At 33.0% G+C, this 12,760-nt stretch overlaps 1 protein-coding gene across 2 annotated transcripts in view; it reads left to right on the forward strand.

Annotated features, from left to right (window-relative positions):
• LOC149961926 (extracellular serine/threonine protein CG31145) overlaps positions 1–12,760 on the forward strand; it is a 190,401-nt gene that overhangs the window by 91,753 nt on the left and 85,888 nt on the right. For both annotated transcript variants that reach the window (XM_090177359.1, XM_090177369.1), the window contains exon 3: positions 7,436–7,514. In XM_090177359.1, the coding sequence (XP_090033485.1) occupies positions 7,436–7,514 (79 nt within the window). The remainder of the gene's footprint in view (positions 1–7,435; positions 7,515–12,760) is intronic.

The following is a 12,760-nucleotide window of genomic DNA, read 5'->3' on the forward strand; positions in this document are numbered from 1 at the left end:
GACAATATAAAAAAACAGCAATAAGAAATACTAATTTAGCGACAGAATTCGGACAAGTGACGCTACCGATTCGGACGAATGAAACCAACAAGTACAAATTCCCGGGGCCCGTGCAATCTCGGGGGCCCGATTTGAAAAAAAATTAGGGAAACTTATCTCCTCAAATGTAAAGTTATCTCTGATATTTAAGGTTCTATAGGCGAAACTATAAAGTCTAGGGGGGGGGGGCTGAAAAGATGGTAGTCACGTGACTTTGTGGAGAACTGCAGTGCCATCTATCTTAAGAAATACGAACTATTATTCATTTTATTTTGCTAATTGCATTTTAAATTTTAATTGATTCGTCTAAATTATCTATTTATTATTATTATTTAAAACATTTTATAATAGAAAAGTGTAAGTTAATTAGCTGTCTGCAGAATCTGGAAGGAATAATGTTTTTCTTTAACGTCGCACGGCCAACTATGAACACGAGTTACCGAATCGAAGTTGGCTGTGAAAAGGTAGTCACGTGATTTTGTTTTCCCATTTTAACAAGTTGGTTAAGACTAAATTTACTTTATAGTATCGCCTATTCGAACAATTGAAGCATTTGTTATTTCGGCGGTTCGGACGATTGAAATTCGAACATTTGTTCCACCGTTCGGACGATTGAAATTCGAACAAATTTACCTACCCCAGAAATTTAACTGCATGGCGCTTCGTGCATTCTATCCTACCAAAGAGTGAAATAGTTCCTCGCTAGCTCGATAGATGTCGTTCGACTTATGAGAGTTCAATAGACCTATTAATAAATTGCTTACAGGAAAACAAACATTTATAACGTAACCATAAAGAGGTTCAATTTTAATACGTTTCTTTGTAGTAGATGGCGCCGTTATTTAATCGATTTGACAGGAAGGAAATAACTAAAAAGCGTCAACAAAAGTTCCACTCATGAATAATTCGGCATAAAAAGAAATACGATAAAAATGATATACATTATATTTTTGGGTGGCTTATAGGAAACTTAAAATTTCAACGTTTCCGACCTTTGGCGCCATCTGGTATGACTACGAGTATTAAAAATTGAGCTGTAATGGCGTTACCCCGATGAAACGATCTTCTCCGTTGTAAATATTGTAAATAATAGCGTACAAGTCTCAGTTTTTATTACTTGGTAAATACTTTTATTTAACGTTTTTATACTCCTGCAAGTCCTACTACGAAAGATGTCTGTATGTAAAGAATTTAAGGAAAGGATAATGAATATTCATTCACTCATTCGTTCATTCACTGGTCTATTTAATTCGATCTTCATTTCGAAAGACCCGATTCCGTTTTTTGTTAAAATTAATATTTTTAATTCTGTAATACTTGACAGGAAATTATCCGATTCTCATATGCCACCCCACACTCACGAAGAGAGATTAAACCTAGCCCATTTTCATTGGCTGCATAATACGTCATCGGTTTTTTTTTTTTCATTTTTAGGGTAGAGAATCCGATTGCTAGGCCTAGTTTTTTTCATTAATTTGATTAGTTTAAGATTAAGCAAATTTAAAGATGGTTAGGTTAAATTAAGGTTTGGTTTAAAAAAAATAGGTGAGATTAGGTTTGGTTTATTACGGTTACGTGGGATTAGGTTTGGTTTAATACGGTTACGTGGGATTAGGTTTGGTTTAATACGGTTACGTGGGATTAGGTTTGGTTTAAAAAAGGTTAGGTTGGATTAGGTTTGTTTTATAAGAGTTAGGTTGGATTAGGTTTGGTTGAAAAAAGGTTAGGTTGGATTAGATTTGGTTTAAAAAAGGTTAGGTTGGATTAGGTTTGGTTTAATACGGTTACGTGGGATTAGGTTTGGTTTCATACGGTTACGTGGGATTAGGTTTCGTTTAAAAAAGGTTAGGTTGGATCAAGTCTGGTTTTAAAAAGGTTAGGTTTGGTTTAAAAAGGTTAGGTTGGATTAGGTTTGTTTTATAAAAGTTAGGTTGAATTAGGTTTGGTTTAATAATGTTATGTTAGGTTTGATTTAATAATGTTATGTTAGGTTAGGTTTGGTTTAATAATGTTATTTTAGGTTAGGTTGGGTTAAAACAATTAAATTGGAAAAAGTGTCTACTTTGAATCTCACAACACTCTGGAAAAATAATCTTAGAAAAACTGCCCGAAACTGCCATCTATTAACGATAAATATAACTAGTGACTAAAAGAAAGAGCGAAATTTGTCACGAGTCAAATGTGACTCCTTTTCCTAGTCGTGGTTTTTCTTATTTTTGGGCCACCTGCCGTTTCCAAATCAATATCGTCCAATTCGCCGAGAAGCCAATAATGTGCAAATGCGACGAACCCTCGAAAGACAGACGTCGAAGCTGACGACGTAAGACGGAGGGCAGCCTATTTCACCCCGTGTCTCCCTCCTCCCAGATTTACCTGACACTGAAACTAAAAGCGAAGTAAGGCGGTACGGTCTGCTTGTGGTCGGGGGGGGGGGTGCGAAATGCATTGTCCTTCGGGGACCCTTAGGCTAGTTTACGTTTTAGGAAGAAATGGGAAGTGGCTGCGGAATATCGCTCGAATGAGTGACTTAACTTATTCCGTTTTTTTTTTGTTTACGCAATGCCCTCTACGGACAGAATACGGCTCAATATGCTTTTTTTCCACTATTTCATTTTTAGCCTTTTTTGGCATTATGAAATTGTGGTTTTCTAGCTCGAAGGTCTTGGGGATTTTTGAGAAAATAATGCAATTGGTAATATAGCCCAAAATGATATATTGTTAAATTATTTTATGGTTATGAGGTACAAAAGTTTACGAACTTTTTTTAAAGAAACTTGTTCGATTTAAGTAACATCTTCAGCCTTTAAATCCATTAAGTTTAAAAACAATACGAGCAAGTCCTAATATTTGTTTCACATTGACATAAATTAAAATTGGCCTCTATTTGCGCCAATTGCGACGGCGAATGCTTTTCGTTTCCCACCTCAGTGGTTACTGAGAAATCAAGGGCCCAAACGGGCAGATCCACTAATCGTTTATATTTGCCGTCTCAGGGTTTCGTAGGTAAAACGTGCGGTAGTGGTGGCGATCGCGTGGGGACTCTGGGGCTTGCCCCCCCTCAACTCCCAGGTAAAAATATACGGGGGTAGTACCCCCACAGAAATTAAATTGAGAATTGTAACCCGGCCACCGGAATTAATGGCTTTAAAAGTCGCTTGATGACTTAGGCCTCAAGTGGTGCCAAGGGTATTAGCCTAGCTGATAATTATTATTATAGCAATCAGGGACGGATTTTTATTTTGGTCCAAATTCAATCTTTTTACAGAAGTTATTTTGATATTGAAGATGCAAGTAACATTACGATGAACTGGCATAAAATTATTTTAGATATCGTCCAAACAGAAATATCGGCTCGTCGTGTACCCTGTTTCACCCACGTTATGTTAGATAGCCTAAAATACCTTCGTAATGTATGTGGCTAAAAAAGGCTTAATGGTTTTTCTGAAACATCGACTTAAATTTTGTTATTAATGATTTCATTGTAGGAAAAACAACATATTATTAAAGAAAATATAATAAGAAAGATATAGAACTGTACATTTTCTTGTTAAGTTTTAAGTACATTAATTTTGGGATAAAAAATAATGTTTTCTGATCGCCGCCTGCTGACGTGCGGTGGAAAATACGACTAAACTTTCGTAGGATAAAATGGTTTGCAAAGACCATCGAAAACCATACTTGCAATAAAACCACCATTATACAGGGCTGGTTTCCTCTAAATCATTGTTTTAAATCACACAATCAGGCCTGTTGCTGGGTCACTTTTCATTCTCACATTGTAAGAAATTCAGAAAATTGTCACGGATACTCTTCGAAAATTATGAAAAATAAAACCTTTCTAGTTTTAGACCATTCTTTTTGGTCGACTTCGCCTACGGAGTGACGTAGACAAGAGCGATTTTCGAATCTCCATCATAATAATTCTTCCACTCTTTAATTTTGTATATAATCTCTTAACGTTTATAGAGTTTATTCTGGATAAACTTTGCGTACATTTTTTTGTTATGATTTTTCGTAAAAACATGAATTCTAAATTTATTTCAATGTCTGTCCCTTCTTAGACGTAACACTTACAAAAATTCTTGTATAATATATAATTTTTTTGCGATTAAACGAAAACATACGGTGCTTTAGCACCTGGAAATATCAGGGAAATTAATTTTCCAAATGTTGTATGAACCATGAATAATTATGACTTGCATACATAAATAATAATTAAATTATATTAAATGCCCGAGGTATTTATATTAACGAAATATAATATTTGAATTTTTACTATGAATTAATTTAAGAAACCAAATTTTTACAATTAAATTAATAAATATAAAATTTCGTTATTATGAACTTAAATTAAGTTCAGTTAAATATACGAAATAATTTATAAGTGCTTAGGCCGATTTGGAATTAGTTGCAATTGAATAATCTGTTAAGTATTTGAGTAAGTTAATACGTTTATTGTAAATTTTTTATTGATAAATTAGTTTTCATTTGAAGAAGTAACTGTGTATAATTGGTAACGTATTTTATTTAAGATGTAAATAATTGAAAACTTTGCAGTTAATTGAATATCGGTAAAAACCCAGTTTAATTAATTAGATTGAATTATCTTGATTGTAGCTTAGTATGCCTTGGAAACTTGTTAGTATAGTTAGTAGTTGTTTAATTACATCCAATTGTAATTTATGAATTAATTATTTCTTTGTTATAGTAATCATTACTAATGACATAAAAGATAATCTTCAACTTTTGGAGTTATTCCGTAATTAACCTAAAGTTTTAAATCACAATTCTAATTAATTTAATCCCAGTTTTCTGTTTTATTACTCGTAATGAACTAAATAAGGTAAATTTTTTCATTTCACATTAAGCCCAGGTCTGGAAAAAACCTATTTTTTACAAAAAAAAAACCACAAAATAACCTTCGGTATTTTCGGTTTAAACCAGGTATTTTTTAAAAACTGGTTTATATACTTTTAAACTGTTTTTTCGCTTTGTGTTAATTCTTTTTAACTGTACGTACTGTTCTTAATTAACTTAAATTTAATTTGAGTTAAAAAAATTGAAGTACCAAAATTATATGCCCAGATTAAAAGAATAACTTTTTTATTTTCTGTGACTAAACTTAAAGGGCTTACATTTCTTTGACTCTCTTTAACATCTTTTTTAAAGACTTTAAACAAACACAAGTTTAGATCACTTATCGTAAATACTATTCTCCACCACACTCTCTTTTCGATATAACAGTCGCCAGCCAGATTTACCGCACGGTACTGATGAGTTCCAAATAGAACGAAACCGGTCTACCGTTGGAATTTCTGGCTATTTTATTTAGTTTTCATGTAGTTTTTTACTCGAAGATCTATTTGATCCGAGATTCGCGTCTTTTTTTGCTCGAAGACCTATTGGTACGAGTTATTTGTAAGTTTTGTAATTTCTTCAATTTTGTTTAGGATTTAGCTATTTTATCCCTTTTAATTATGGACTAATATACTTATTCGCGTATTTTATCACAAGTTTAGATCCTCTATCTGTGCCTAGTCGATTATTATTAGCCAATAAACACTATAGAAAAGCAGTGTAGTTGTAGATTTAGTTTCGAATTTCAATATTACAAAACGTAACATTGGAATCAGACCCTAATGTAAAGCTAAAACATTTCTTGAAAAGCCATTTAAAGATATTTAGTCCGTGAGTGGCGTTGGCGGTGGCGTGTCTGCCGCGCGCGTGCGTGGACCGGAAGTTCTTCGTCGCGCGTGTTGTCGTTCAGTAACGAATTTCCGGTTTTCGGGTTCGGCCAAAAATGGACTATTTCCGTTCTGACTTCCGTCTCGGCCGTATTTTATGTCAGTCACGTGAATTGCTCGCCTGTTAGGATTGCAAGGCTGCCCGTTTAATAGTTTCCCGCCCAAGTTGGCTGTTTTGGAGAGCTTAATTGTATTCGGTAATAAAATTAATTTAATATGTCGCTTCTGGGTGGCAGATAGAGGTCGGGGATGGTTAACTTTTATTCAATAGATAAAGCTCTCAAAATTATTCGTAAAACGTTTTGATCAAGTAATTTATATTTCTGTATTATCCGATTAATTTTTTCGATAAATTTGTAAAATTAATCGGAAAAACGACGTTTTTTTCGATAAAAAGCTCAAAATTTACGAATAATACATGTTTTTTAATCATTTTCCGAAATATTAACGGGTAAATTTCTTTGTTTACTTTTTTTTCCCAAAAAAATCAATTTAATCATGGATAATGATTAACCGTTACCGACCTCTGGGTGCTGCCATGAGTGTTAAATTTGAACATGCAGTCACCGTTTTCCAAAACACGCTGCTAATGCTTACCACAGATTCTCAAATGCGTTATCTGAACCGGGGTCAGATATCAGATTAAACCGCATTTACGCTCAGATTATACAGAGTTCGTACACGACCTGGAGAACCTGGAAATGTCAGGGAAATTGAAAATGGTTCGAAAAGTCAGGGAAATTGAAAATGGTTCGAAAAGTCAGGGAATTTGAAAATGGTTCGAAAGGTCAGGGAATTTGAAAATGGTTCAAAAGGTCAGGGAAATTGAAAATGGTTCGAAAAGTCAGGGAATTTGAAAATGGTTCAAAAAGTCAGGGAATTTGAAAATGGTTCAAAAAGTCAGGGAATTTGAAAATGGTTCGAAAAAGTCGGGGAATTCGAAAATGACTCCGAACAATCGGGCAAATAAATTTTTCAAATATGTTTAAAATGTCGGACATTTCATAATTTTCGAAAAATTGACAATGGCCAAAATGAGAGTTTAATGATGTGGTCTTTGACAGTAAACCCCCAATTAATTTAAACTTAAACGGGAAAGATTGTTTAAGATTTAATATTTTAAAATTTCAAAATTTTATTAAACAAAAAATATACTGTTATTTACCTCATTCGACAATATTGTTGGAATGTCTATTCGCGTCCGAAAACTATCGCTACGCCCCCTTTGGTTCGCCATTGAAAGCTAGATCGGTAGTTTTTCCTTGTCGTTATTCGTAAATTTGACTTTATAAATAATGACACTTTCATTTTCATAAAGTTTTTGCATCGTGTGCTTATATTTTGATAAGTTTATTCCAGAAAAAATGTTGACTTTTTAAATTGTCTGCAGCAAACGCTAGATCGCGATTTTAAGTTTCCATTTCACGGACGGGAAAAATCACTCTTTGGTAACCGGCAACACTGCCTAGAATGCTAAAAACGACACACGCGACACTTTGGTATCCCTAACGTTAAGACGCGTACTTTGCGCGAAGCCGAGTTAAGCCTATTTATAGGGTTAGTACCATTAGCATAGCCTAAGGGACCCTTAAGCCTTTGCGGGGTAAAAAAGACGTTTAATAAGGAATTAATATTTTTTCTTATTTTTGCAGCTCAGAAAGAAGGCGGGACGCAGCTGAAACTGGTCATTGATTTCGAGAACGCCGGTCAGGCTCTGTTCAAGCCAATGAGGTCAGTTACCAGCAGCCTGCAGGCTTCTCCTTTCATAAGATACGCAATCTAGATGGGGGTCAATAGTTATGTATTGGGACACGTCTTGCTTTCCTTTTTGGTCGCGGCTTTATTGAATCTATAGATTTCTGTTTTGTAATGTGTCTTTCAAAGTCTGCTTTTTTTCTGTGGTTTCTTACAAAAATGGTTTTGAAAAGAACTTATTATCAGATTTTTTACGGGTACCTCAAATAAACCTTTTTCGTTTACTGTTTTTTAAAGTTGAATTGATTTGGTTGTTAGTTTTTGTTTTATTTTGCCCAGTAGTTATAGACGTATACACTCTTTTATATCCTTATTTGTGTGAGCTGCCATTTTATTACAGGTCTGATTTCAAATAGTGCATGCAAGGCCGCTTCACGCGGTCAAGTGCACGCGACGTCTCGAGCTGATGAGCACGTGCAGGCGCCCTTGCCTGTACTATTTTTAATTAGGCCTGTAATGAAATGGCCGACTTCGTAAAAGAGTGTATACTTCTATTTGTCAATTATGAGTTGTATATATTATAGGCTTCCTAATTATGAGTTTTTATATGTTATGGGATTTTTTAATAGTAGTTGTATATATTATGAGATTTTTGATTATGAGCTGTATATATTATAGGCTTCCTAATTATGAGTTGTATATATTATAGGCTTCCTAATTATGGGTATCATAAATTATAGGCTTCCTAATTATGGGTGTTATATATTATAGGCTTCCCAATTATGGGTATTATATATTATAGGCTTCCTAATTATGAGTTGTATATATTATAGGCTTCCTAATTATGGGTATCATAAATTATAGGCTTCCTAATTATGGGTGTTATATATTATAGGCTTCCCAATTATGGGTATTATCTATTATAGGCTTCCCAATTATGGGTATTATCTATTATAGGCTTCCCAATTATGGGCACTATATATTACAAGCTTCCCAATTATGGGTACTATATATTACAAGCTTCCCAATTATGGGTACTATATATTACAAGCTTCCCAATTATGGGTACTATATATTATGAGTTTCCTAATTATGGGTTTTATATATTATAGGCGTCCTAATTATGGTTCTTATATATTATAAGCTTCCTAATTATGGGTTTTATATATTATAGGCTTCCTAATTACGGGTTTTACATATTATAGGCTTCCTAATTATGGAGGGGGGGGGGGTGGGCGATTGTGTGTGTAAAAATGTCCGTGACATTTTGATTGTATTGTGATATATATGACCACAGTCATATAAAATATAAAAGAGGAAATTTACCAATTCCAAATCGGCCAAGGATTTAAAATGTATCAGGACGTTCTAAAGCTTAAGGTTAATATTTATCTCAATAGACTAGGCGTAAGTCATAGCATTACCGGAAATTAATAGCCCCCAAGTAAGACGAAACTATGGAATCGACAGAGATGTCATTCCGTTTCTAAGTTCTGGTACTGAGTCGCTTTTCTCTCTTAAAATCACCTTCCTGAATTTAGTTAATAAGTCACTTTTTCTGAATTTAGTTAATAAGTCACTTTTTCTGAATTTAGTTAATAAGTCACTTTTTCTGAATTTAGTTAATAAGTCACTTTTTCTGAATTTAGTTAATAAGTCACTTTTTCTGAATTTAGTTAATAAGTCACTTTTTCTGTATTTAGTTAATAAGTCACTTTTTCTGAATTTAGTTAATAAGTCACTTTTTCTGAATTTAGTTAATAAGTCACTTTTTTTAATTTAGTTAAAAAGTCACTTTTTTTAATTTAGTTAAAAAGTCACTTTTTTAATTTAGTTAAAAAGTCACTTTTTCTAAATTTAGTTAAAAAGTCACTTTTTCTGAATTTAGTTAAAAAGTCACTTTTTCTGAATTTAGTTAATAAGTCACTTTTTCTAAATTTAGTTAATAAGTCACTTTTTCTAAATTTAGTTAATAAGTCACTTTTTCTAAATTTAGTTAATAAGTCACTTTTTCTAAATTTAGTTAATAAGTCACTTTTTCTGAATTTAGTTAATAAGTCACTTTTTCTAAATTTAGTTAATAAGTCACTTTTTTAATTTAGTTAATAAGTCACTTTTTTAATTTAGTTAATAAGTCACTTTTTCTGAATTTAGTTAATAAGTCACTTTTTTAATTTAGTTAATAAGTCACTTTTTTATTTAGTTAATAAGTCACTTTTTCTAAATTTACTTACTATTTATCACTTTTTCTAAATTTACTTACTATTTATCACTTTTTCTAAATTTACTTACTATTTATCACTTTTTCTAAATTTACTTACTATTTATCACTTTTTCTAAATTTACTTACTATTTATCACTTTTTCTAAATTTACTTACTATTTATCACTTTTTCTAAATTTACTTACTATTTATCACTTTTTCTAAATTTACTTACTATTTATCACTTTTTCTAAATTTACTTACTATTTATCACTTTTTCTAAATTTACTTACTATTTATCACTTATTTTGGAGTTTTTCCTAGTATTTATCTGTAGAATTATAATTAGTATAAATTCGTGTATTCTGGGTTGATTTTTCAGGAATTGATATTATTTTGGAAGCTGTAGAATTTCTTCTGTTGATTATATAGGTAATATGATGTTATTTAGTTGATTTAGTGATTTATAAAGAACTGATTCAGTTTTGTACGTTCGTTGACCCGTTTGATGAGACGAGGGGAACTCAATTCGAAAATGAGCGGATGAGAGCAGTCGCTCCCCTTACAAAATCGAAATAAGGAAAAAGATGAGCTCTCAGTAAACCCGTTTGACGTGAGCGTATATGAGAGAGAGACTAGCATGAGCGGCTTGTGAGCTGAGATTGAATTTTCCAAAAATGCCCATCACTGTAATAAAATAGTATTATTTTACCCTTTAAAAAGTTGGTTTTCCTAATTATTTAGTCACTTTTTGGTTAGTATATCAGAAATTTCATTAACTTAAGTCACAAAATTATACGGTGTGTAAGTGAGTATCAGGTCTTGAGAAACCGTGAGATACAAATATGTCAGGCTAGTATGAGCGGCTTGTGAGCTGAGATTGAATTTTCCAAAAATGCCCATCACTGCAATAAAATAGTATTATTTTACCCTTTAAAAAGTTGGTTTTCCTAATTATTTAGTCACTTTTTGGTTAGTATATCAGAAATTTCATTAACTTAAGTCACAAAATTATACGGTGTGTAAGTGAGTATCAGGTCTTGAGAAACCGTGAGATACAAATATGTCAGGCTAGTATGAGCGGCTTGTGAGCTGAGATTGAATTTTCCAAAAATGCCCATCACTGCAATAAAATAGTATTATTTTACCCTTTAAAAAGTTGGTTTTCCTAATTATTTAGTCACTTTTTGGTTAGTATATCAGAAATTTCATTAACTTAAGTCACAAAATTATACGGTGTGTAAGTGAGTATCAGGTCTTGAGAAACCGTGAGATACAAATATGTCAGGCTAGTATGAGCGGCTTGTGAGCTGAGATTGAATTTTCCAAAAATGCCCATCACTGCAATAAAATAGTATTATTTTACCCTTTAAAAAGTTGGTTTTCCTAATTATTTAGTCACTTTTTGGTTAGTATATCAGAAATTTCATTAACTTAAGTCACAAAATTATACGGTGTGTAAGTGAGTATCAGGTCTTGAGAAACCGTGAGATACAAATATGTCAGGCTAGTATGAGCGGCTTGTGAGCTGAGATTGAATTTTCCAAAAATGCCCATCACTGCAATAAAATAGTATTATTTTACCCTTTAAAAAGTTGGTTTTCCTAATTATTTAGTCACTTTTTTGGTTAGTATATCAGAAATTTCATTAACTTAAGTCACAAAATTATACGGTGTGTAAGTGAGTATCAGATCTTGAGAAACCGTGAGATACAAATATGTCAGGCTAGTATGAGCGGCTTGTGAGCTGAGATTGAATTTTCCAAAAATGACCATCACTGCAATAAAATAGTATTATTTTACCCTTTAAAAAGTTGGTTTTCCTAATTATTTAGTCACTTTTTGGTTAGTATATCAGAAATTTCATTAACTTAAGTCACAAAATTATACGGTGTGTAAGTGAGTATCAGGTCTTGAGAAACCGTGAGATACAAATATGTCAGGCTAGTATGAGCGGCTTGTGAGCTGAGATTGAATTTTCCAAAAATGCCCATCACTGCAATAAAATAGTATTATTTTACACTTCAAAAAGTTGGTTTTCCTAATTATATAGTCCATTATTTAGTCACTTTTTGGTTACTATTTCAGAAATTTTATTCACTTAAGTCACGAAATTATACGCGTTTCTAAAATTCTATGTAATTATTTTTGATACAGTGGCGTTCACACAATTGAAAATCCATTAAAAAACAAAACAATTTGTAAATAAGTTTCGAGGGAACACGCCTCTAGTTGAATAACATGACATTGTTAACTAACAGGAAGTAACCGAGCAAAAATGGCGGCATTTCCGGATAAGCGTAAAGGGTAGAAGAACAACGGAATGTTTTGAAATGTAGAAAGAATAGGAAATAAAAACATCAGTATTTCACCTATTCAGGGCACCTTTGTTTTCTTGGAAAAAGCCTTACATTTCTGTATAAGGCTTCCATAAGAAATTTTTCCTGGAAGCAATTTTAGCTGTCAATGAATACTGGGAACCCCAACCCAATACTTTGCCTTTTTTTCTCCATATACGCAGCCCAGGCTTACCCGGAGGTAAGGGGAAAAGAAACCTGACGTCTTTCTTAGCGTGCGTCGATAAAAATGTTTTATTTTTTATAACGAGAAAGAAAAAGGAGAAAACCTTATTACTATCGGAGATTTTTTTTTAGGCCTTGGTTCCCCATATACGACGAGTCGAGGGTTAGTTTGCGCCGAAGGATACGAAGGGGATCGGGTACGGTTTGCGTAAGTCGAAAGGCGGTGGTATGGTATGAGCTTACCCGTCTAATCGATTATCATTGACAAATAAAATGAAGCCTGTTTCGGACGGGCACTTTTTACCGGGGGATATACACCTTTTTTTGTTACTTTTTTTATGCATGTAGAATTTGATACGTATCCTAGAAATGGAAGTTACCTTGATATTAAAGAGTTAGAAATAAGATGGTCGTCCTGCTTTTGACGGTAGTGTCGCGTAAGGTTGGTTTCTAGTATTGAGAAGAACCGTTAATGGCGCTGTTTTTTGGGGTGGAAGGATTGCATTTCCCATTTTTTCCCCAGGCCGCTTGTTGATTTCTCCTTAAAAGGTTTTTCCA

Source organism: Leiobunum rupestre, chromosome 1 (assembly GCF_980474605.1).
Source record: "Leiobunum rupestre chromosome 1, qqLeiRupe1.1.hap1, whole genome shotgun sequence".
NCBI classification, from domain to species: Eukaryota; Metazoa; Arthropoda; class Arachnida; order Opiliones; family Sclerosomatidae; genus Leiobunum; species Leiobunum rupestre.